Source organism: Panulirus ornatus, chromosome 45 (assembly GCF_036320965.1).
Source record: "Panulirus ornatus isolate Po-2019 chromosome 45, ASM3632096v1, whole genome shotgun sequence".
NCBI classification, from domain to species: domain Eukaryota; kingdom Metazoa; phylum Arthropoda; class Malacostraca; order Decapoda; family Palinuridae; genus Panulirus; species Panulirus ornatus.
The window spans coordinates 180,706-207,794 of NC_092268.1; the positions used below are offsets into that span (position 1 = coordinate 180,706).

Consider the following 27,089-nt stretch of genomic DNA (forward strand, 5'->3'; position numbering starts at 1 on the left):
ACTGTGTCTATGATCTTACAGCCCCCTTGCCCACCCTGTGGCTCACTTAAGCTTTTGTGATTCCATCCACTGCTATGTCTGCTTCAGGGTGTCTAAAACTCTCAGCTTCCTCCAAGTTCACTCCATTCATGCTCACACTCCAACTAACCTGGTTCTCTCCACTGCTGCACCTGACAAGCTTTCTTTTATTCATATTTACCCTCAACTTTCTCCTTTCATATACTCCACCAAACTCAGAAACCATCATCTCCAGTTTCTTACTTCAATCAGCCACGAGTGCATTGGCATCAGCAGTTACTAACTGAACTCCCATACCCTCCGTCTCAGACGTACTCCAAGACCTATGCCTTACTTTTTTGATAAAATCTCCTCACAGCTTATATTAACTTTGCTCCCCTCCATATATTTGTAATACCCTACACAAAGCATCTCTGTTAACCCTGTCATATGCTTTCTCAGATCCATGTGTCCCACATGTAAAGCTTTTGTTTTTCAAAGTATTTTTTCACAAATTCTTCAGAGCAACAGCATCTGAATGGCACTTCCTCTTCCACTCCTGAAAGCACATTGCTCCTTCCCGGTTTGATGCTCTGTGAATGCTGTTGCCCTCCATATAACTTATGAGGAATAGAAAACAAATTTATACCTTTGCAGGTCGAGCATTCCTATTTATTCCCCTTGTTACTCTATAGGCATTTTGACAGTCCTCAAGCATCTCCCCATGAAACATACTAATAATCCTAACTAACTGACCTAGAGCATGGTTGCCATCTTTTGTTAAATAGCACCACCAGAGGTAAAAGATGAAATAACTAGAAAAATCATGTGAAAATCCAAGGCCTAAAGCTGTTCCTAGTGTCATGCTCACTACATTTCGTCTCTCTCTCTTTGCATATGGATACATTTCACCATCCACCTCATATAATTATTCGGCATTGCCCATACCAATAGACCATGGAGGTATACCTTGACAGCTTATATCTACCAAAATTTTGAAGAATGTCTCTGTTCCTAGATTCTGTTATGGTATTTTATTTATATTTCTTTATTATGTTATACTTTGTTGCTGTCTCTCGTGTTAGCAAGGTAGCGCAAGGAAACAGACAAAAGAATGGCCCAACCCACCCACATACACATGTATATACATACACATCCACACATACATACCTGTACATTTCAACTTATACATTTTTTTTTTTTTTTTATTATACTTTGTCGCTGTCTCCCGCGTTTGCGAGGTAGCGCAAGGAAACAGACGAAAGAAATGGCCCAACCCCCCCCCCCATACACATGTATATACATACGTCCACACACGCAAATATACATACCTACACAGCTTTCCATGGTTTACCCCAGACGTTTCACAAGCCTTGATTCAATCCACTGACAGCACGTCAACCCCGGTATACCACATCGCTCCAATTCACTCTATTCATTGCCCTCCTTTCACCCTCCTGCATGTTCAGGCCCCGATCACACAAAATCTTTTTCACTCCATCTTTCCACCTCCAATTTGGTCTCCCTCTTCTCCTTGTTCCCTCCACCTCCGACACATATATCTTCTTGGTCAATCTTTCCTCACTCATCCTCTCCATGTGCCCAAACCACTTCAAAACACCCTCTTCTGCTCTCTCAACCACGCTCTTTTTATTTCCACACATCTCTCTTACCCTTACGTTACTCACTCGATCAAACCACCTCACACCACACATTGTCCTCAAACATCTCATTTCCAGCACATCCATCCTCTTGCGCACAACTCTATCCATAGCCCATGCCTCGCAACCATACAACATTGTTGGAACCACTATTCCTTCAAACATACCCATTTTTGCTTTCCGAGATAATGTTCTCGACTTCCACACATTCTTCAAGGCCCCCAGGATTTTCGCCCCCTCCCCCACCCTATGATCCACTTCCGCTTCCATGGTTCCATCCGCTGCCAGATCCACTCCCAGATATCTAAAACACTTCACTTCCTCCAGTTTTTCTCCATTCAAACTCACCTCCCAATTGACTTGACCCTCAACCCTACTGTACCTAATAACCTTGCTCTTATTCACATTTACTCTTAACTTTCTTCTTCCACACACTTTTCCAAACTCAGTCACCAGCTTCTGCAGTTTCTCACATGAATCAGCCACCAGCGCTGTATCATCAGCAAACAACAACTGACTCACTTCCCAAGCTCTCTCATCCCCAACAGACTTCATACTTGCCCCTCTTTCCAAAACTCTTGCATTTACCTCCCTAACAACCCCATCCATAAACAAATTAAACAACCATGGAGACATCACACACCCCTGCCGCAAACCTACATTCACTGAGAACCAATCACTTTCCTCTCTTCCTACACGTACACATGCCTTACATCCTCGATAAAAACTTTTCACTGCTTCTAACAACTTTCCTCCCACACCATATATTCTTAATACCTTCCACAGAGCATCTCTATCAACTCTATCATATGCCTTCTCCAGATCCATAAATGCTACATACAAATCCATTTGCTTTTCTAAGTATTTCTCACATACATTCTTCAAAGTAAACACCTGATCCACACATCCTCTACCACTTCTGAAACCACACTGCTCTTCCCCAATCTGATGCTCTGTACATGCCTTCACCCTCTCAATCAATACCCTCCCATATAATTTACCAGGAATACTCAACAAACTTATACCTCTGTAATTTGAGCACTCACTCTTATCCCCTTTGCCTTTGTACAATGGCACTATGCACGCATTCCGCCAATCCTCAGGCACCTCACCATGAGTCATACATACATTAAATAACCTTACCAACCAGTCAACAATACAGTCACCCCCTTTTTTAATAAATTCCACTGCAATACCATCCAAACCTGCTGCCTTGCCGGCTTTCATCTTCCGCAAAGCTTTCACTACCTCTTCTCTGTTTACCAAATCATTTTCCCTAACCCTCTCACTTTGCACACCACCTCGACCAAAACACCCTATATCTGCCACTCTATCATCAAACACATTCAACAAACCTTCAAAATACTCACTCCATCTCCTTCTCACATCACCACTACTTGTTTTCACCTCCCCATTTGCGCCCTTCACTGAAGTTCCCATTTGCTCCCTTGTCTTACGCACTTTATTTACCTCCTTGCAGAACATCTTTTTATTCTCCCTAAAATTTAATGATACTCTCTCACCCCAACTCTCATTTGCCCTTTTTTTCACCTCTTGCACCTTTCTCTTGACCTCCTGTCTCTTTCTTTTATACATCTCCCACTCAATTGCATTTTTTCCCTGCAAAAATCGTCCAAATGCCTCTCTCTTCTCTTTCACTAATACTCTTACTTCTTCATCCCACCACTCACTACCCTTTCTAATCAACCCACCTCCCACTCTTCTCATGCCACAAGCATCTTTTGCGCAATCCATCACTGATTCCCTAAATACATCCCATTCCTCCCCCACTCCCCTTACTTCCATTGTTCTCACCTTTTTCCATTCTGTACTCAGTCTCTCCTGGTACTTCCTCACACAGGTCTCCTTCTCAAGCTCACTTACTCTCACCACTCTCTCACCCCAACATTCACTCTTCTTTTCTGAAAACCCATACAAATCTTCACCTTAGCCTCCACAAGATAATGATCAGACATCCCTCCAGTTGCACCTCTCAGCACATTAACATCCAAAAGTCTCTCTTTCGCATGCCTGTCAATTAACACGTAATCCAATAACGCTCTCTGGCCATCTCTCCTACTTACATAAGTATACTTATGTATATCTCGCTTTTTAAACCAGGTATTCCCAATCATCAGTCCTTTTTCAGCACATAAATCTACAAGCTCTTCACCATTTCCATTTACAACACTGAACACCCCATGTATACCAATTATTCCCTCAACTGCCACATTACTCACCTTTGCATTCAAATCACCCATCACTATGACCCGGTCTCGTGCATCAAAACCACTAACACACTCATTCAGCTGCTCCCAAAACACTTGCCTCTCTTGATCTTTCTTCTCAAGCCCAGGTGCATATGCACCAATAATCACCCACCTCTCTCCATCAACTTTCAGTTTTACCCATATTAATCGAGAATTTACTTTCTTACACTCTATCACATACTCCCACAACTCCTGTTTCAGGAGTATTGCTACTCCTTCCCTTGCTCTTGTCCTCTCACTAACCCCTGACTTTACTCCCCAGACATTCCCAAACCACTCTTCCCCTTTACCCTTGAGCTTCGTTTCACTCAGAGCCAAAACATCCAGGTTCCTTTCCTCAAACATACTACCTATCTCTCCTTTTTTCACATCTTGGTTACATCCACACACATTTAGGCACCCCACTCTGAGCCTTCGAGGAGGATGAGCACTCCCCGCGTGACTCCTTCTTCTGTTTCCCATTTTAGAAAGTTAATACAAGGAGGGGAGGATTTCTGGCCCCCCCGCTCCCGTCCCCTCTAGTCGCTTTCTACGACACGCGAGGAATACGTGGGAAGTATTCTTTCACCCCTATCCCCAGGGATAATATACATATATATATATACATATACACATACACACACATACACATACATACGCACATATACACACACGCACACATACATATATATACATATATACATATATATATATATATATATATATATATATATATATATATATATATATATATATATATATATATATATATATATGTACATTGTACATACATTTTTTTTTTTTTTTTTTTTATACTTTGTCGCTGTCTCCCGCGTTTGCGAGGTAGCGCAAGGAAACAGACGAAAGAAATGGCCCAACCCACCCCATACACATGTATATACATACGTCCACACACGCAAATATACATACCTACACAGCTTTCCATGGTTTACCCCAGACGCTTCACATGCCTTGATTCAATCCACTGACAGCACGTCAACCCCGGTATACCACATCGCTCCAATTCACTCTATTCCTTGCCCTCCTTTCACCCTCCTGCATGTTCAGGCACCGATCACACAAAATCTTTTTCACTCCATCTTTCCACCTCCAATTTGGTCTCCCTCTTCTCCTCGTTCCCTCCACCTCCGACACATATATCCTCTTGGTCAATCTTTCCTCACTCATTCTCTCCATGTGCCCAAACCATTTCAAAACACCCTCTTCTACTCTCTCAACCACGCTCTTTTTATTTCCACACATCTCTCTTACCCTTACGTTACTCACTCGATCAAACCACCTCACACCACACATTGTCCTCAAACATCTCATTTCCAGCACATCCATCCTCCTGCGCACAACTCTATCCATAGCCCACGCCTCGCAACCATACAACATTGTTGGAACCACTATTCCTTCAAACATACCCATTTTTGCTTTCCGAGATAATGTTCTCGACTTCCACACATTCTTCAAGGCCCCCAGAATTTTCGCTCCCTCCCCCACCCTATGATCCACTTCCGCTTCCATGGTTCCATCCGCTGCCAGATCCACTCCCAGATATCTAAAACACTTCACTTCCTCCAGTTTTTCTCCATTCAAACTCACCTCCAAATTGACTTGACCCTCAACCCTACTGTACCTAATAACCTTGCTCTTATTCACATTTACTCTTAACTTTCTTCTTCCACACACTTTACCAAACTCAGTCACCAGCTTCTGCAGTTTCTCACATGAATCAGCCACCAGCGCTGTATCATCAGCGAACAACAACTGACTCACTTCCCAAGCTCTCTCATCCCCAACAGACTTCATACTTGCCCCTCTTTCCAAAACTCTTGCATTTACCTCCTTAACAACCCCATCCATAAACAAATTAAACAACCATGGAGACATCACACACCCCTGCCACAAACCTACATTCACTGAGAACCAATCACTTTCCTCTCTTCCTACACGTACACATGCCTTACATCCTCGATAAAAACTTTTCACTGCTTCTAACAACTTTCCTCCCACACCATATATTCTTAATACCTTCCACAGAGCATCTCTATCAACTCTATCATATGCCTTCTCCAGATCCATAAATGCTACATACAAATCCATTTGCTTTTCTAAGTATTTCTCACATACATTCTTCAAAGCAAACACCTGATCCACACATCCTCTACCACTTCTGAAACCACACTGCTCTTCCCCAATCTGATGCTCTGTACATGCCTTCACCCTCTCAATCAATACCCTCCCATATAATTTACCAGGAATACTCAACAAACTTATACCTCTGTAATTTGAGCACTCACTCTTATCCCCTTTGCCTTTGTACAATGGCACTATGCATGCATTCCGCCAATCCTCAGGCACCTCACCATGAGTCATACATACATTAAATAACCTTACCAACCAGTCAACAATACAGTCACCCCCTTTTTTAATAAATTCCACTGCAATACCATCCAAACCTGCTGCCTTGCCGGCTTTCATCTTCCGCAAAGCTTTCACTACCTCTTCTCTGTTTACCAAATCATTTTCCCTAACCCTCTCACTTTGCACACCACCTCGACCAAAACACCCTATATCTGCCACTCTATCATCAAACGCATTCAACAAACCTTCAAAATACTCACTCCATCTCCTTCTCACATCACCACTACTTGTTATCACCTCCCCATTTGCGCCCTTCACTGAAGTTCCCATTTGCTCCCTTGTCTTACGCACTTTATTTACCTCCTTCCAGAACATCTTTTTATTCTCCCTAAATTTTAATGATACTCTCTCACCCCAACTCTCATTTGCCCTTTTTTTCACCTCTTGCACCTTTCTCTTGACCTCCTGTCTCTTTCTTTTATACATCTCCCACTCAATTGCATTTTTTCCCTGCAAAAATCGTCCAAATGCCTCTCTCTTCTCTTTCACTAATACTCTTACTTCTTCATCCCACCACTCACTACCCTTTCTAATCAACTCACCTCCCACTCTTCTCATGCCACAAGCATCTTTTGCGCAATCCATCACTGATTCCCTAGATACATCCCATTCCTCCCCCACTCCCCTTACTTCCATTGTTCTCACCTTTTTCCATTCTGTACTCAGTCTCTCCTGGTACTTCCTCACACAGGTCTCCTTCTCAAGCTCACTTACTCTCACCACCCTCTTCACCCCAACATTCACTCTTCTTTTCTGAAAACCCATACAAATCTTCACCTTAGCCTCCACAAGATAATGATCAGACATCCCTCCAGTTGCACCTCTCAGCACATTAACATCCAAAAGTCTCTCTTTCGCATGCCTGTCAATTAACACGTAATCCAATAACGCTCTCTGGCCATCTCTCCTACTTACATAAGTATACTTATGTATATCTCGCTTTTTAAACCAGGTATTCCCAATCATCAGTCCTTTTTCAGCACATAAATCTACAAGCTCTTCACCATTTCCATTTACAACACTGAACACCCCATGTATACCAATTATTCCCTCAACTGCCACATTACTCACCTTTGCATTCAAATCACCCATCACTATAACCCGGTCTCGTGCATCAAAACCACTAACACACTCATTCAGCTGCTCCCAAAACACTTGCCTCTCTTGATCTTTCTTCTCATGCCCAGGTGCATATGCACCAATAATCACCCACCTCTCTCCATCAACTTTCAGTTTTACCCATATTAATCGAGAATTTACTTTCTTACACTCTATCACATACTCCCACAACTCCTGTTTCAGGAGTATTGCTACTCCTTCCCTTGCTCTTGTCCTCTCACTAACCCCTGACTTTACTCCCCAGACATTCCCAAACCACTCTTCCCCTTTACCCTTGAGCTTCGTTTCACTCAGAGCCAAAACATCCAGGTTCCTTTCCTCAAACATACTACCTATCTCTCCTTTTTTCACATCTTGGTTACATCCACACACATTTAGGCACCCCACTCTGAGCCTTCGAGGAGGATGAGCACTCCCCGCGTGACTCCTTCTTCTGTTTCCCATTTTAGAAAGTTAATACAAGGAGGGGAGGATTTCTGGTATATATATATGTATGTGTGTGTGTGTGTGTATGTGCGTGTGTGTGTGTATGTGTGTGTATGTGTATATATATATGTATATTATCCCTGGGGATAGGGGTGAAAGAATACTTCCCACGCATTCCTCGCGTGTCGTAGAAAGCGATTAGAGGGGATGGGAGCGGGGGGCCAGAAATCCTCCCCTCCTTGTATTTTTTTAACTTTCTAAAATGGGAAACAGAAGAAGGAGTCACGCGGGGAGTGCTCATCCTCCTCGAAGGCTCAGAGTGGGGTGCCTAAATGTGTGTGGATGTAACCAAGATGTGAAAAAAGGAGAGATAGGTAGTATGTTTGAGGAAAGGAACCTGGATGTTTTGGCTCTGAGTGAAACGAAGCTCAAGGGTAAAGGGGAAGAGTGGTTTGGGAATGTCTTGGGTTAGTGAGAGGACAAGAGCAAGGGAAGGAGTAGCAGTACTCCTGAAACAGGAGTTGTGGAAGTATGTGATAGAATGTAAGAAAGTAAATTCTCGATTAATATGGGTAAAACTGAAAGTTGATGGAGAGAGATGGGTGATTATTGGTGCATATGCACCTGGGCATGAGAAGAAAGATCATGAGAGGCAAGTGTTTTGGGAGCAGCTGAATGAGTGTGTTAGTGGTTTTGATGCACGAGACCGGCTTATAGTGTTGGGTGATTTGAATGCAAAGGTGAGTAATGTGGCAGTTGAGGGAATAATTGGTATACATGGGGTGTTCAGTGTTGTAAATGGAAATGGTGAAGAGCTTGTAGATTTATGTGCTGAAAAAGGACTGATGATTGGGAATACCTGGTTTAAAAAGCGAGATATACATAAGTATACTTATGTAAGTAGGAGAGATGGCCAGAGAGTGTTATTGGATTACGTGTTAATTGACAGGCGCGCGAAAGAGAGACTTTTGGATGTTAATGTGCTGAGAGGTGCAACTGGAGGGATGTCTGATCATTATCTTGTGGAGGCTAAGGTGAAGATTTGTATGGGTTTTCAGAAAAGAAGAGTGAATGTTGGGGTGAAGAGGGTGGTGAGAGTAAGTGAGCTTGGGAAGGAGACTTGTGTGAGGAAGTACCAGGAGAGACTGAGTACAGAATGGAAAAAGGTGAGAACAATGGAAGTAAGGGGAGTGGGGGAGGAATGGGATGTATTTAGGGAATCAGTGATGGATTGCACAAAAGATGCTTGTGGCATGAGAAGAGTGGGAGGTGGGTTGATTAGAAAGGGTAGTGAGTGGTGGGATGAAGAAGTAAGAGTATTAGTGAAAGAGAAGAGAGAGGCATTTGGACGATTTTTGCAGGGAAAAAATGAAATTGAGTGGGAGATGTATAAATGAGAGACAGGTCAAGAGAAAGGTGCAAGAGGTGAAAAAAAGGGCAAATGAGAGTTGGGGTGAGAGAGTATCATTAAATTTTAGGGAGAATAAAAAGATGTTCTGGAAGGAGGTAAATAAAGTGCGTAAGACAAGGGAGCAAATGGGAACTTCAGTGAAGGGCGCAAATGGGGAGGTGATAACAAGTAATGGTGATGTGAGAAGGAGATGGAGTGAGTATTTTGAAGGTTTGTTGAATGTGTTTGATGATAGAGTGGCAGATATAGGGTGTTATGGTCGAGGTGGTGTGCAAAGTGCGAGGGTTAGGGAAAATGAGTTGGTAAACAGAGAAGAGGTAGTAAAAGCTTTGCGGAAGATGAAAGCTGGCAAGGCAGCAGGTTTGGATGGTATTGCAGTGGAATTTATTAAAAAAGGGGGTGACTGTATTGTTGACTGGTTGGTAAGGTTATTTAATGTATGTATGACTCATGGTGAGGTGCCTGAGGATTGGCGGAATGCGTGCATAGTGCCATTGTACAAAGGCAAAGGGGATAAGAGTGAGTGCTCAAATTACAGAGGTATAAGTTTGTTGAGTATTCCTGGCAAATTATATGGGAGGGTATTGATTGAGAGGGTGAAGGCATATATATATATATATATATATATTTTTTTTTTTTTTTTTTTTTTTTTATACTTTGTCGCTGTCTCCCGCGTTTGCGAGGTAGCGCAAGGAAACAGACGAAAGAAATGGCCCCCCCCCCCCATACACATGTATATACATACGTCCACACACGCAAATATACATACCTACACAGCTTTCCATAGTTTACCCCAGACGCTTCACATGCCCTGCTTCAATCCACTGACAGCACGTCAACCCCGGTATACCACATCGCTCCAATTCACTCTATTCCTTGCCCTCCTTTCACCCTCCTGCATGCTCAGGCCCCAATCACACAAAATCTTTTTCACTCCATCTTTCCACCTCCAATTTGGTCTCCCTCTTCTCCTTGTTCCCTCCACCTCCGACACATATATCCTCTTGGTCAATCTTTCCTCACTCATCCTCTCCATGTGCCCAAACCACTTCAAAACACCCTCTTCTGCTCTCTCAACCACGCTCTTTTTATTTCCACACATCTCTCTTACCCTTACGTTACTCACTCGATCAAACCACCTCACACCACACATTGTCCTCAAACATCTCATTTCCAGCACATCCATCCTCCTGCGCACAACTCTATCCATAGCCCACGCCTCGCAACCATACAACATTGTTGGAACCACTATTCCTTCAAACATACCCATTTTTGCTTTCCGAGATAATGTTCTCGACTTCCACACATTCTTCAAGGCCCCCAGGGAGCAAATGGGAACTTCGGTGAAGGGCGCAAGTGGGGAGGTGATAACAAGTAGTGGTGATGTGAGAAGGAGATGGAGTGAGTATTTTGAAGGTTTGTTGAATGTGTTTGATGATAGAGTGGCAGATATAGGGTGTTTTGGTCGAGGTGGTGTGCAAAGTGAGAGGGTTAGGGAAAATGATTTGGTAAACAGAGAAGAGGTAGTGAAAGCTTTGCGGAAGATGAAAGCCGGCAAGGCAGCAGGTTTGGATGGTATTGCAGTGGAATTTATTAAAAAAGGGGGTGACTGTATTGTTGACTGGTTGGTAAGGTTATTTAATGTATGTATGACTCATGGTGAGGTGCCTGAGGATTGGCGGAATGCGTGCATAGTGCCTTTGTACAAAGGCAAAGGGGATAAGAGTGAGTGCTCAAATTACAGAGGTATAAGTTTGTTGAGTATTCCTGGTAAATTATATGGGAGGGTATTGGTTGAGAGGGTGAAGGCATGTACAGAGCATCAGATTGGGGAAGAGCAGTGTGGTTTCAGAAGTGGTAGAGGATGTGTGGATCAGGTGTTTGCTTTGAAGAATGTATGTGAGAAATACTTAGAAAAGCAAATGGATTTGTATGTAGCATTTATGGATCTGGAGAAGGCATATGATAGAGTTGATAGAGATGCTCTGTGGAAGGTATTAAGAATATATGGTGTGGGAGGAAAGTTGTTAGAAGCAGTGAAAAGTTTTTATCGAGGATGTAAGGCATGTGTACGTGTAGGAAGAGAGGAAAGTGATTGGTTCTCAGTGAATGTAGGTTTGCGGCAGGGGTGTGTGATGTCTCCATGGTTGTTTAATTTGTTTATGGATGGGGTTGTTAGGGAGGTAAATGCAAGAGTTTTGGAAAGAGGGGCAAGTATGAAGTCTGTTGGGGATGAGAGAGCTTGGGAAGTGAGTCAGTTGTTGTTCGCTGATGATACAGCGCTGGTGGCTGATTCATGTGAGAAACTGCAGAAGCTGGTGACTGAGTTTGGAAAAGTGTGTGGAAGAAGAAAGTTAAGAGTAAATGTGAATAAGAGCAAGGTTATTAGGTACAGTAGGGTTGAGGGTCAAGTCAATTGGGAGGTGAGTTTGAATGGAGAAAAACTGGAGGAAGTGAAGTGTTTTAGATATCTGGGAGTGGATCTGGCAGCGGATGGAACCATGGAAGCGGAAGTGGATCATAGGGTGGGGGAGGGGGCGAAAAATATATATATATATATATATATATATATATATATATATATATATATATATATATATACACACAAACATATACATATATACACATGTACATAATTCATACTTGCTGCCTTTATTCATTCCCGTCACCACCCCGCCGCACATGAAATGACAACCCCTCCCCTGCATGCGAGTTAGGTAGCGCTAGGAAAAGACAACAAAGGTCACATTCATTCACACTCAGTCTCAAGCTGTCATGTATAATGCACCGAAACCACAGCTCCCTTTCCACATCCAGACCCCACAAAACTTTCCATGGTTTACTTCAGATGCTTCACATGCCCTGGTTCAATCCATTGACAGCACGTCGCTCCTGGTATATCACATCGTTCCAATTCACTCTATTCCTTGCATGCCTTTCAACCTCCTGTATGTTCAGGCCCCAATCGCTCAAAATCATTTTCACTTCATCTTTCCACCTCCAATTTGATCTCCTACTTCTCGTTCCCTCCATCTCTGACACATATATCCTCTTTGTCAATCTTTCTTCTCTCATTCTCTCCATGTGACCAAACCATTTCAAAACAGCCTCTTCTTCTCTCTTAACCACACTCTTTATTACCACACATCTCTCTTACCCTTTCTTTACTTACTCGATCAAACCACCTCACACCAAATATTGTCCTCAAACATCTCATTTCCAACACATCCACCCTTCTCCACACAACTCCATCTATAGCATATGCCTTGCAACCATATAACATTGTTGGATCCTCTATTCCTTCAAACATATCCATTTTTGCTTTCCGAGATAATATTCTCACCCTCCACACATTTTTCAATGCTCCCAGAACTTTTGCCCCCTCCCCCACCCTATGCTTCTGCTTCCATGGTTCTATCCACTGCCAAATCCACTCCCAGATATCTAAAACACTTCACTTCCTCCAGTTTTTCTCCATTCAAACTTAACTTCCAGTTGACTTGTCCCTCAACCCTACTGTACCTAATAACCTTGCTCTTATTCACATTTACTCTCAGCTTTCTTCTTTCTCACAATTTACCAAACTCAGTCACCAGTTTCTGCAGTTTCTCACGTACGTATACTTCTGTATATATCTCTTTTTAAACCAGGTATTCCCAATCACCAGTCCTTTTTCAGCACACAAATCTACAGGCTCTTCACCATTTCCATTTACAACACTGAACACCCCATGTACACCAATTATTCCCTGAACTGCCACATTACTTGCCTTTGCATTCAAATCACCCATCACTATAACCCAGTCTCGTGCATCAAAACTACTAACACACTCATTCAGGTGCTCCCAAAACACTTGCCTCTCATGATCTTTCTTTTCATGCCCAGGTGCATATGCACCTATAATTACCCCACTCTCTCCACCCACTTTCAGTTTTGCCCATATCAATCTAGAGTTTACTTTCTTACACTCTATCACATACTTCCACCACTCCTGTTTCAGTAGTGCTACTCCTTCCCTTGCTCGTCCCAAAACATTCTCAAACCACTCTTCCCCTTTACCCTTGAGCTTCGTTTCACTCGGAACCAAAATATCCAGGTTCCTTTCCTCAAACATACTACCTATCTCTCCTTTTTACTCATCCTCGGTTACATCCACACACATTTAGACACCCCTATCTGAGCCTTGATGAAGATAAGCACCCTGCATGACTCCTTGTTTCCCCTTTTAGAAAGTTAAAATACAAGGAGGGGAGGGTTTCTAGTCCCCTCCTCCCGTTCCCTTATTCGCCTTCTACGATGCGTGAGGAATGCGTGGGATGTACTCTTTCTGTCCTATCCCTAGGGATAGTTATGATAATAATTTGTTATCTATTATTTATGCTAAAAATTGTCATTATGACTTGCTTTGTATTTTGAAGTAATCCACTTTTATTTTTTCCTTAGTGAATGAAATTTGGGTTTGGATTTTCCTGCTAACAAAGGGTCATTTAGCTATTATTGCTGTACTTTTACTGCATTGTTACATAATTATTAATTTGAAAAGAATTTCTTGTGCATCTCAAAGATTCTTAGTGAAAAACCCATTAAGTTCATTAGGATGTACATTATATTAACTATGAAGACAGACCTCCCAAGAAATCTTTTGATAGTGGGGAAGTGTATTGTATGGTGTCTTATGAGTGAAAATAATCAAGATAAAATGTGAGAATCAGGAAAAAGGATAATGCGATGTGGTATACTTTAAGTGCATAATTCAGTGTAATTAATTAACTGGATTACAGTTTTATCATACCGTAATTATGGGGAGGGAAGAATGAAATGGATTGCTTTGTTAGCCTCTTCACTGTGTTGCCAGAGCTCTTGACACTGGTGTGAATAAGTAGGGTTTCTTTGCCTTTAGTATTTTTTTTTTTTTTTTTTTTTTTGCCGCTGTCTCCCGCGTTTGTGAGGTAGCGCAAGGAAAGAGACGAAAGAAATGGCCCAACCCACCCCCATACACATGTATATACATACGTCCACACACGCAAATATACATACCTACACAGCTTTCCATGGTTTACCCAGACGCTTCACATGCCTTGATTCAATCCACTGACAGCACGTCAACCCCGGTTTACCACATCGCTCCAATTCACTCTATTCCTTGCCCTCCTTTCACCCTCCTGCATGTTCAGGCCCCGATCACACAAAATCTTTTTCACTCCATCTTTCCACCTCCAATTTGGTCTCCCTCTTCTCCTCGTTCCCTCCACCTCCGACACATATATCCTCTTGGTCAATCTTTCCTCACTCATTCTCTCCATGTGCCCAAACCATTTCAAAACACCCTCTTCTGCTCTCTCAACCACGCTCTTTTTATTTCCACACATCTCTCTTACCCTTACGTTACTTACTCGATCAAACCACCTCACACCACACATTGTCCTCAAACATCTCATTTCCAGCACATCCATCCTCCTGCGCACAACTCTATCCATAGCCCACGCCTCGCAACCATACAACATTGTTGGAACCACTATTCCTTCAAACATACCCATTTTTGCTTTCCGAGATAATGTTCTCGACTTCCACACATTCTTCAAGGCTCCCAGAATTTTCGCCCCCTCCCCCACCCTATGATCCACTTCCGCTTCCATGGTTCCATCCGCTGCCAGGTCCACTCCCAGATATCTAAAACACTTCACTTCCTCCAGTTTTTCTCCATTCAAACTCACCTCCCAATTGACTTGACCCTCAACCCTACTGTACCTAATAACCTTGCTCTTATTGACATTTACTCTCAACTTTCTACTCTCACACACTTCACCAAACTCAGTCACCAGCTTCTGCCATTTCTCACATGAATCAGCCACCAGCGCTGTATCATCAACAAACGACAACTGACTCACTCCCCACGCTCTCTCATCCACCACAGACTGCATACTTGCCCCTCTTTCCAAAACTCTTGCATTCACCTCCCTAACAACCCCATCCATAAACAAATTAAACAACCATGGAGACATCACACATCCCTGCCGCTTTATAAATTCAAGAAAAGTTATTGAAACCTGACAAGAGCTCACATAGCTGTTGAAATATGATTATGTGTGTAGTAGGAATAATTTTAATTGCCATTTTGACATTTCTTTTTTATTAGTATTTGTGAGTGAAGGGTGTGGATTGTATATTGCAGTAGAAGATAGATTAACTGAGGTAGGCTATGTGAAAATGTATGTGCCTGGTTAGTGTTTTTGAATCAATAATTATTTCCTTTAGTAAGTAAGTTATAAGTTACTGACTTTGAATGTAGTTAAAATGTATTTGATAATGTTTATTGAAGGAGGAGGTAAGAATGTATGAACTGCAATATTTGCCTGTGTTAGATTTAAAATTTACCTAGTATCACATAAAGAAATTATTATTTTACGTGATTTGTTGAGTTATCTTGTATAAATGTCGTATGGAATGTCTTGAGATGATAAGGCAGTGAGATGTAACTTCCTGACATAGGAGGTGAATTTTTAGTATTATAAGTATTAATGAATGAAAGTTGTGTGTTGCTCGGCATGTTGACTGACATTAGTGCAGTTTTAGTGTCAGTGATGGGTGTGAAGTGAAAGTAAAGTTTAAAGAAGCTTTCGAGTAGTAGGGAGGTTAGGTTTTTTGTTATGCATACTGATAAATTGTGTAATTTGGATTGTTTATTACTAGATGTATTAGTTTAATATAAGGTTTATTAGGTAATATTTGAAATGGTAGTTTCAAAGTTTACAGATTTTGTATGTTCTGAGTGAAATTGCACTGATATGATGTGTATTGGTTGAAATTGATTTTACAACATTCGCTGTATTGCGTTCTAAGTTTTGATATTGTAATGATTTGATGTTATGAGGTGTATTACTTGTATATTGCGATGGGTATTGATGTTATATGTTGAAGTGTATTACGATGATATTATCATGCGCATTAGTTTGAAATGATGAGTATAAATGATAATCTAATGTTTATTTAGTTTAGAATGGTAAGCGTATTGATTTATTGATTTATTTATTTTTTTTATTTTGCTTTGTCGCTGTCTCCCGCGTTTGCGAGGTAGCACAAGGAAACAGACGAAAGAAATGGCACAACCCACCCCCATACACAATGTACACACACACACGCCCACACATGCAAATATACATACCTATACATCTCAATGTACACATATATATATACATACACAGACACGTACATATATACCCATGCACACAATTCACACTGTCTGCCCCTATTCATTCTCATCGCCACCTCGCCACACATGGAATACCATCCCCCTCCCCCCCTCATGTGTGCGAGGTAGCACTAGGAAAAGACAACAAAGGCCCCATTCGTTCTCACTCAGTCTCCAGCTGTCATGCAATAATGCCTGAAACCACAGCTCCCTTTCCACATCCAAGCCCCACACAACTCTCCATGGTTTACCCCAGACGCTTCACATGCCCTGATTCAATCCACTGACAGCATGTCAACCCCGGTATACCACATCGATCCAATTCACTCTATTCCTTGCCCGCCTTTCACCCTCCTGCATGTTCAGGCCCCGATCACTCAAAATCTTTTTCACTCCATCTTTCCACCTCCAATTTGGTCTCCCACTTCTCCTCGTTCCCTCCACCTCCGACACATATATCCTCTTGGTCAATCTTTCCTCACTCATTCTGCTCTTTCAACCATGCTCTTTTTATTTCCACACATCTCTCTTACCCTTACATTACTTACTCGATCAAACCAACTCACACCACACATTGTCCTCAAACATCTCATTTCCAGCACACCCACCGTCCTGCGCACAACTCTATCCATAGCCCACGCCTCGCAACCATACAACATTGTTGGAACCATTATTCCTTCAAACATACCCATTTTTGCTTTCCGAGATAATGTTCTCGACTTCCACACATTCTTCAAGGCTCCCAGGATTTTCACTCCCTCCCCCACCCTATGATTCACTTCCGCTTCCATGGTTCCATCTGCTGCCAGATCCACTCCCAGATATCTAAAACACTTTACTTCCTCCAGTTTTTCTCCATTCAAACTTACCTCCCAATTGACTTGACCCTCAACCCTACTGTACCTAATAACCTTGCTCTTATTCACATTTACTCTTAACTTTCCTCTTTCACACACTTTACCAAACTCAGTCACCAGCTTCTGCAGTTTCTCACATGAATCAGCCACCAGCGCTGTATCATCAGCGAACAACAACTGACTCATTTCCCAAGCTCTCTCATCCACAACAGACTTCATACTTGCCCCTCTTTCCAAAACTCTTGCATTCACCTCCCTAACAACCCCATCCATAAACAAATTAAACAACCATGGAGACATCACACACCCCTGCCGCAAACCTACATTCACTGAGAACCAATCACTTTCCTCTCTTCCTACACGTACACATGCCTTACATCCTCGATAAAAACTTTTCACTGCTTCTAACAACTTGCCTCCCTCACCATATATTCTTAATACCTTCCACAGAGCATCTCTGTCAACTCTATCATATGCCTTCTCCAGATCCATAAATGCTACATACAAATCCATTTGCTTTTCTAAGTATTTCTCACATACATTCTTCAAAGCAAACACCTGATCCACACATCCTCTACCACTTCTGAAACCACACTGCTCTTCCCCAATCTGATGCTCTGTACATGCCTTCACCCTCTCAATCAATGCCCTCCCATATAATTTACCAGAATACTCAACAAACTTATACCTCTGTAATTTGAGCACTCACTCTTATCCCCTTTGCCTTTGTACAATGGCACTATGCACGCATTCCGCCAATCCTCAGGCACCTCACCATGAGTCATACATACATTAAATAACCTTACCAACCAGTCAACAATACAGTCACCCCCTTTTTTAATAAATTCCACTGCAATACCATCCAAACCTGCTGCCTTGCCGGCTTTCATCTTCTGCAAAGCTTTTACTACCTCTTCTCTGTTTACCAAATCATTTTCCCTAACCCTCTCACTTTGCACACCACCTCGACCAAAACACCCTATATCTGCCACTCTATCATCAAACACATTCAACAAACCTTCAAAATACTCACTCCATCTCCTCACATCACCACTACTTGTTATCACCTCCCCATTTGCGGCCTTCACTGAAGTTCCCATTTGCTTCCTTGTCTTACGCACTTTATTTGCCTCCTTCCAGAACATCTTTTTATTCTCCCTAAAATTTAATGATACTCTCTCACCCCAACTCTCATTTGCCCTCTTTTTCACCTCTTGCACCTTTCTCTTGACCTCCTGTCTCTTTCTTTTATAGATCTCCCACTCAATTGCATTTTTTCCCTGCAAAAATTGTCCAAATGCCTCTCTCTTCTCTTTCACTAATAATCTTACTAGGGTACAGTTCCTTAATGATATATACATTGGTGTTCTTAAAGTGGATACCATCAACAATGTGAATATTGATGAGCTGTACTGTTTGGCTGTTCTTCAGAAGGAAGATGTGGTATGGTGCTCTCTTCTGATCCATATGACATTTGCAATTTTTGTATATGAATATAACCTAAGTGAACCATTTGATTTGACAGTACATTTGTGTTGCAGGTAATAAAATGTGACTTAAGTGTCACAAAAGGTCTAACTGTGAGGAATCTCAAGATAAATTCAACCCTTTCTGGTAGAGGCAGCAAAGGGGTCTGGTAAATGGTGTAGATGTGTCTGAAATAAGAAACCAAGCTGTCCTGACTTCTGGTGGTTCCTCTGTTATTAGAGGTAGAAAGACATTTGTCAATGCATTCACAGCTGATCACCTTAATGCTGGTAAGCCTAGATAATCTCAGATGACATTATACATGTCCTTCATATTTTCTCTTGACAGCAGCATGTCACAATTGTCTTGCTCTGTCTTCTCGCCACCTCTGCTGTATATTCTTATGATATTTTGGTGAAAGGCTATATTTACAGCATGTATGCCACATATCCTGTTAATATCTGGTACTGTACCAGTTGCCACTTATCCTTTATACTCTTACTAGTTTTTTTTTACCCATCATAGCGAGCCTCTACCCTAATTCCACTTCACCAATTTATTTAAGGTATCTCTGCAAAGTTTTATTTTTTACATCTTTGCTTGATTGATAAAAAGTATTTTGAAGGTTTGTTGAATGTGTTTGATGATAGAGTGGCAGATGTAGGGTGTTTTGGTTGAGGTGGTGTGCAAATTGAGAGGGTTAGGGAAAATGATTTGGTAAATAGAGAAGAGGCAGTAAAATCTTTACGGAAGATGAAAGCCGGCAAGGCAGCAGGTTTGGATGGTATTGCAGTGGAATTTATTAAAAAAGGGGGTGACTGTATTGTTGACTGGTTGGTAAGGTTATTTGATGTATGTATGATTCATGGTGAAGTGCCTGAGGATTGGCGGAATGCTTGCATAGTGCCATTGTACAAAGGCAAAGAGGATAAGAGTGAGTGCTCAAATTACAGAGATATAAGTTTGTTGAGGGTTTGTCAGGGGTTAGTGAGAGGACAAGAGCAAGGGAAGGAGTAGCAATACTCCTGAAACAGGAGTTGTGGGAGTATGTGATAGAATGTAAGAAAGTAAATTCTCGATTAATATGGGTAAAATTGAAAGTTGATGGAGAGAGGTGGGTGATTATTGGTGCATATGCACCTGGGCATGAGAAGAAAGATCATGAGAGGCAAGTGTTTTGGGAGCAGCTAAATGAGTGTGTTAGCGGTTTTGGTGCACGAGACCGGGTTATAGTGATGGGTGATTTGAATGCAAAGGTGAGTAATGTGGCAGTTGAGGGAATAATTGGTATGCATGGGGTGTTCAGTGTTGTAAATGGAAATGGTGAAGAGCTTGTAGATTTATGTGCTGAAAAAGGACTGATGATTGGGAATACCTGGTTTAAAAAGCGAGATATACATAAGTATACTTATGTAAGTAGGAGAGATGGCCAGAGAGCGTTATTGGATTACGTGTTAATGGACAGGCGTGCGAAAGAGAGACTTTTGGATGTCAATGTGCTGAGAGGTGCAACTGGAGGGATGTCTGATCATTATCTTGTGGAGGCTAAGGTGAAGATTAGTATGGGTTTTCAGAAAAGAAGAGTGAGTGTTGGGGTGAAGAAGGTGGTGAGAGTAAGTGAGCTTGGGAAGGAGACCTGTGTGAAGAAGTATCAGGAGAGACTGTGTACAGAATGGAAAAAGGTGAGAACAATGGAAGTAAGGGGAGTGGGGGAGGAATGGGATGTATTTAGGGAATCAGTGATGAATTGCGCAAAAGATGCTTGTGGCATGAGAAGAGTGGGAGGTGGGCTGTTTAGAAAGGGTAGTGAGTGGTGGGATGAAGAAGTAAGAGTATTAGTGAAAGAGAAGAGAGAGGCATTTGGACGATTTTTGCAAGGAAAAAATGCAATTGAGTGGGAGAAGTATAAAAGAAAGAGACAGGAGGTCAAGAGAAAGGTGCAAGAGGTGAAAAAAAGGGCAAATGAGAGTTGGGGTGAGAGACTATCAGTAAATTTTAGGGAGAATAAAAAGATGTTCTGGAAGGAGGTAAATAGGGTGCGTAAGACAAGGGAGCAAATGGGAACTTCAGTGAAGGGCGTAAATGGGGAGGTGATAACAAGTAGTGGTGATGTGAGAAGGAGATGGAATGAGTATTTTGAAGGTTTGTTGAATGTGTCTGATGACAGAGTGGCAGATATAGGGTGTTTGGGTCGAGGTGGTGTGCAAAGTGAGAGGGTTAGGGAAAATGATTTGGTAAACAGAGAAGAGGTAGTAAAAGCTTTGCGGAAGATGAAAGCCGGCAAGGCAGCAGGTTTGGATGGTATTGCAGTGGAATTTATTAAAAAAGGGGGTGACTGTATTGTTGACTGGTTGGTAAGGTTATTTAATGTATGTATGACTCATGGTGAGGTGCCTGAGGATTGGCGGAATGCGTGCATAGTGCCATTGTACTAAGGCAAAGGGGATAAGAGTGAGTGCTCAAATTACAGAGGTATAAGTTTGTTGAGTATTCCTGGTAAATTATATGGGAGGGTATTGATTGAGAGGGTGAAGGCATGTACAGAGCATCAGATTGGGGAAGAGCAGTGTGGTTTCAGAAGTGGTAGAGGATGTGTGGATCAGGTGTTTGCTTTGAAGAATGTATGTGAGAAATACTTAGAAAAGCAAATGGATTTGTATGTAGCATTTATGGATCTGGAGAAGGCATATGATAGAGTTGATAGAGATGCTCTGTGGAAGGTATTAAGAATATATGGTGTGGGAGGCAAGTTGTTAGAAGCAGTGAAAAGTTTTTATCGAGGATGTAAGGCATGTGTACGTGTAGGAAGAGAGGAAAGTGATTGGTTCTCAGTGAATGTAGGTTTGCGGCAGGGGTGTGTGATGTCTCCATGGTTGTTTAATTTGTTTATGGATGGGGTTGTTAGGGAGGTAAATGCAAGAGTTTTGGAAAGAGGGGCAAGTATGAAGTCTGTTGGGGATGAGAGAGCTTGGGAAGTGAGTCAGTTGTTGTTCGCTGATGATACAGCGCTGGTGGCTGATTCATGTGAGAAACTGCAGAAGCTGGTGACGGAGTTTGGTAAAGTGTGTGGAAGAAGAAAGTTAAGAGTAAATGTGAATAAGAGCAAGGTTATTAGGTACAGTAGGGTTGAGGGTCAAGTCAATTGGGAGGTGAGTTTGAATGGTGAAAAACTGGAGGAAGTGAAGTGTTTTAGATATCTGGGAGTGGATCTGTCAGCGGATGGAACCATGGAAGCGGAAGTGGATCATAGGGTGGGGGAGGGGGCGAAAATTTTTGGGAGCCTTGAAAAATGTGTGGAAGTCGAGAACATTATCCCGGAAAGCAAAAATGGGTATGTTTGAAGGAATAGTAGTTCCAACAATGTTGTATGGTTGCGAGGCATGGGCTATGGATAGAGTTGTGCGCAGGAGGATGGATGTGCTGGAAATGAGATGTTTGAGGACAATGTGTGGTGTGAGGTGGTTTGATCGAGTAAGTAACGTAAGGGTAAGAGAGATGTGTGGAAATAAAAAGAGCGTGGTTGAGAGAGCAGAAGAGGGTGTTTTGAAATGGTTTGGGCACATGGAGAGAATGAGTGAGGAAAGATTGACCAAGAGGATATATGTGTCGGAGGTGGAGGGAACGAGGAGAAGAGGGAGACCAAATTGGAGGTGGAAGGATGGAGTGAAAAGGATTTTGTGTGGTCGGGGCCTGAACATGCAGGAGGGTGAAAGGAGGGCAAGGAATAGAGTGAAGTGGAGCGATGTGGTATACAGGGGTTGACGTGCTGTCAGTGGATTAAATCAAGGCATGTGAAGCGTCCGGGGTAAACCATGGAAAGCTGTGTAGGTATGTATATTTTGCGTGTGTGGACGTGTGTATGTGCATGTGTATGGGGGGGGTTGGGCCATTTCTTTCGTCTGTTTCCTTGCGCTACCTCGCAAACGCGGGAGACAGCGACAAAGTATAAAAAAAAAAAAAAAAAAAAAAAAAAAAAAAGTTTGTTGAGTATTCCTGATAAATTATATGGGAGGGTATTGATTGAGAGGGTGAAGGCATGTACAGAGCATCAGATTGCGGAAGAGCAGTGTGGTTTCAGAAGTGGTAGAGGATGTGTGGATCAGTTGTTTGCTTTGAAGAATGTATGTGAGAAATACTTAGAAAAGCAAATGGATTTGTATGTAACATTTATGGATCTGGAGAAGGCAAATGATAGAGTTGATAGAGATGCTCTCTGGAAGGTATTAAGAATATATGGTGTGGGAGGAAAGTTGTTAGAAGCAGTGAAAAGTTTTTATCGAGGATGTAAGGCATGTGTACGTGTAGGAAGAGAGGAAAGTGATTGGTTCTCAGTGAATGTGGGTTTGTGGCAGGGGTGTGTGATGTCTCCATGGTTGTTTAATTTGTTTATGGATGGGGTTGTCAGGGAGGTGAATTCAAGAGTTTTGGAAAGAGGGGCAAGTATGCAGTCTGCTCTGGATGACAGAGCTTGGGAAGTGAGTCAGTTGTTGTTCGCTGATGAAACAGCGCTGGTGGGTGATTCATGTAAGAAATTGCAGAAGCTGGTGACTGAGTTTGGTAAAGAATGTGAAAGAAGAAAGTTAAGAGTAAATGTGAATAAGAGCAAGGTTATTAGGTACAGTAGGGTTGAGGGTCAAGTCCATTGGGAGATAAGTTTGAATGGAGAAAAACTGGAGGAAGTAAAGAGTTTTAGATATCTGGGAGTGGATCTGGCAGCAGATGGAACCATGTAAGCAGAAGTGAATCATAGGGTGGGGGAGGCGGCGAAAATTCTGGGAACCTTGAAGAATGTTTGGAAGTCGAGAACATTATCTGGGAAAGCAAAAATGGGTATGTTTGAAGGAATAGTGGTTCCAACAAAGTTGTATGGTTGCAAGGCATAGGCTATGGATAGAGTTGTGCGCAGGAGGGTGGATGTGCTGGAAATGAGATGTTTGAGGACAATATGTGGTCTGAGGTGGTTTGATTGAGTAAGTAATGTAAGGGTAAGAGAGATTTTTTTTTTTTTTTTTTTTTTTGTTGCTTTGTCGCTGTCTCCCGCGTTTCCGAGGTAGCGCAGGGAAACAGACGAAAGAAATGGCCCAACCCACCCCCATACACAATGTATATACATACACGTCCACACACGCAAATATGCATACCTGTAAATCTCAATGTACACATATATATACACACACAGACACATACATATATACCCATGCACACAATTCACTCCGTCTGCCTTTATTCATTCCCATCACCACCTCGCCACACATGGAATACCATCCCCCTCCCCCCTCATGTGTGCGAGGTAGCACTAGGAAAAGACAACAAAGGCCTCATTCGTTCACACTCAGTCTCTAGCTGTCATGCAATAATGCCCGAAACCACAGCTCCCTTTCCACATTCAGGCCCCACACAACTTTCCACAACGCTTCACATGCCCTGATTCAATCCACTGACAGCATGTCAACCCCGGTATACCATATTGATCCAGTTCACTCTATTCCTTGCCCGCCTTTCACCCTGTTGCATGTTCAGGCCCCGATCACACAAAATCTTTTTCACTCCATCTTTCCACCTCCAATTTGGTCTCCCACTTCTCCTCGTTCCCTCCACCTCCCACACATATATCCTCTTGGTCAATCTTTCCTCACTCATTCTCTCCATGTGCCCAAACCATTTCAAAACACCCTCTTCTGCTCTCTCAACCACGTTCTTTTTATTTCCACACATCTCTCTTACTCGATCAAACCACCTCACACCACACATTGTCCTCAAACATCTCATTTCCAGCACATCCACCCTCCTGCGCACAACTCTATCCATAGCCCACGCCTGGCAACCATACAACATTGTTGGAACCACTATTCCTTCAAACATACCCATTTTTGCTTTCCGAGATAATGTTCTCGACTTCCAAACATTCTTCAAGGCTCCCAGGATTTTCGCCCCCTCCCCCACCCTATGATTCACTTCCACTTCCATGGTTCCATCCGCTGTCAGATCCACTCCCAGATATTAAAACACTTCCTCCAGTTTTTCTCCATTCAAACTTACCTCCCAGTTGACTTGACCCTCAACCCTACTGTACCTAATAACCTTGCTCTTATTCACATTTACTCTTAACTTTCTTCTTTCACACACTTCTCCAAACTCAGTCACCAGCTTCTGCAGTTTCTCACATGAATCAGCCAACAGCGCTATATCATCAGCGAACAACAATTGACTCACTTCCCAAGCTCTCTCATCCACAACAGACTTCATACTTGCCCCTCTTTCTAAAACTCTTGCATTTACCTCCCTAACAACCCCATTCATAAACAAATTAAACAACCAATGAGACATCACACACCCCTGCTGCAAACCTACATTCACTGAGAACCAATCACTTTCCTCTCTTCCTACACGTACATATGCCTTACATCCTTGATAAAAACTTTTCACTGCTTCTAACAACTTGCCTCCCACACCATATATTTTTAATACCTTTCACAGACCATCTCTATCAACTCTTATGATATGCCTTCTCCAGATCCATAAATGCTACATACAGATCCATTTGCTTTTCTAAGTATTTCTCACATACATTCTTCAAAGCAAACACCTGATCCACACATCCTCTATCACTTCTGAAACCACACTGCTCTTCCCCAATCTGATGCTCTGTACATACCTTCACCCTCTCAATCAATACCCTCCCATATAATTTACCAGGAATACTCAACAAACTTATACCTCTCTAATTTGAGCACTCACTCTTATCCCCTTTGCCTTTGTATAATGGCACTATGCACGCATTCCGCCAATCGTCAGGCACCTCACCATGAGTCATAAATACATTAAATAACCTTACCAACCAATCAACAATACAGTCACTCCCTTTTTTAATAAATTCCACTGCAATACCATCCAAACCTGCTGCCTTGCCGGCTTTCATCTTCCACAAAGCTTTTACTACCTTTTCTCTGTTTACCAAATCATTTTCCCTAACACTCTCTCACTTTGCACACCTCCTCGACCAAAACACCCTATATCTGCCACTCTATCATCAAACACATTCAACAAACCTTCGAAATACTCACTCCATCTCCTTCTCACATCACCACTACTTGTTACCACCTCCCCATTTGCACCCTTCACTGAAGTTCCCATTTGCTCCCTTGTCTTATGCACTTTATTTACCTCCTTCCAGAACATCTTTTTATTCTCCCTAAAATTTAATGATACTCTCTTACCCCAACTCTATTTTGCCCTCTTTTTCACCTCTTGCACCTTTCTCTTGACCTCCTGTCTCTTTTATACATCTCCCACTCAAATGCATTTTTTCCCTGCAAAAATCGTCCAAATGCATCTCTCTTCTCTTTCACTAATAATCTTACTTCTTCATCCCACCACTCAGTACCCTTTCTAATCAACCCACCTCCCACGCTTCTTATGCCATGAGCATCTTTTGCGCAATCCATCACTGATTCCCTAAATACATCCCATTCCTCTCCCACTCCCCTTACTTCCATTGTTCTCACCTTTTTCCATTCTGTACTCAGTCTCTCCTGGTACTTCCTCACACAAGTCTCCTTCCCAAGCTCACTTACTCTCATCACCCTCTTCACCCCAACATTTACTCTTCTTTTCTGAAAAGCAATACAAACCTTCACCTTAGCCTCCACAAGATAATGATCAGACATCCCTCCAGTTGCACCTCTCAGCACATTAACATCCAAAAGTCTCTCTTTCGCACGCCTGTCAATTAACACATAATCCAATAACGCTCTCTGGCCATCTCTCCTACTTCCATACGTATACTTATGTATATCTTGCTTTTTAAACCAGGTATTCCCAATCACCAGTCCTTTTTCAGCACATAAATCTACAAGCTCTTCACCATTTCCATTTACAACACTGAACGCCCCATGTATACCAATTATTCCCTCAACTGCTACATTACTCACCTTTGCATTCAAATCACCCATCACTATAACCCTGTCTCGTGCATCAAAACCACTAACACACTCATTCAGCTGCTCCCAAAACACTTGCCTCTCATGATCTTTCTTCTCATGCCCAGGTGCATATGCACCAATAATCACCCATCTCTCTCCATGAACTTTCAGTTTTACCCGTATTAATCGAGAATTTACTTTCTTACATTCTATAACATACTCCCACAACTCCTGTTTCAGGAGTACTGCTACTCCTTCCCTTGCTCTTGTCCTCTCACTAACCCCTGACTTTACTCCCAAGACATTCCCAAATCACTCTTCCCCTTTACCCTTGAGCTTCATTTCACTCAGAGCCAAAACA

At 42.3% G+C, this 27,089-nt stretch overlaps 1 protein-coding gene and 1 long non-coding RNA gene across 10 annotated transcripts in view; both read left to right on the forward strand.

Moving 5' to 3' along the window:
• Positions 1 to 27,089, forward strand: part of LOC139762976 (uncharacterized) — a 198,358-nt gene that overhangs the window by 161,398 nt on the left and 9,871 nt on the right. The gene's annotated exons all lie outside the window — the stretch shown is intronic.
• The window catches only part of IleRS (Isoleucyl-tRNA synthetase), a 415,824-nt gene that overhangs the window by 36,568 nt on the left and 352,167 nt on the right, over positions 1 to 27,089 (forward strand). For all 9 annotated transcript variants that reach the window (XM_071688289.1, XM_071688288.1, XM_071688292.1 and 6 more), the window contains exon 13: positions 18,881 to 19,096. In XM_071688289.1, coding sequence (XP_071544390.1) covers positions 18,881 to 18,884 — 4 coding nt within the window. In that variant the 3' untranslated portion in view covers positions 18,885 to 19,096. The remainder of the gene's footprint in view (positions 1 to 18,880; positions 19,097 to 27,089) is intronic.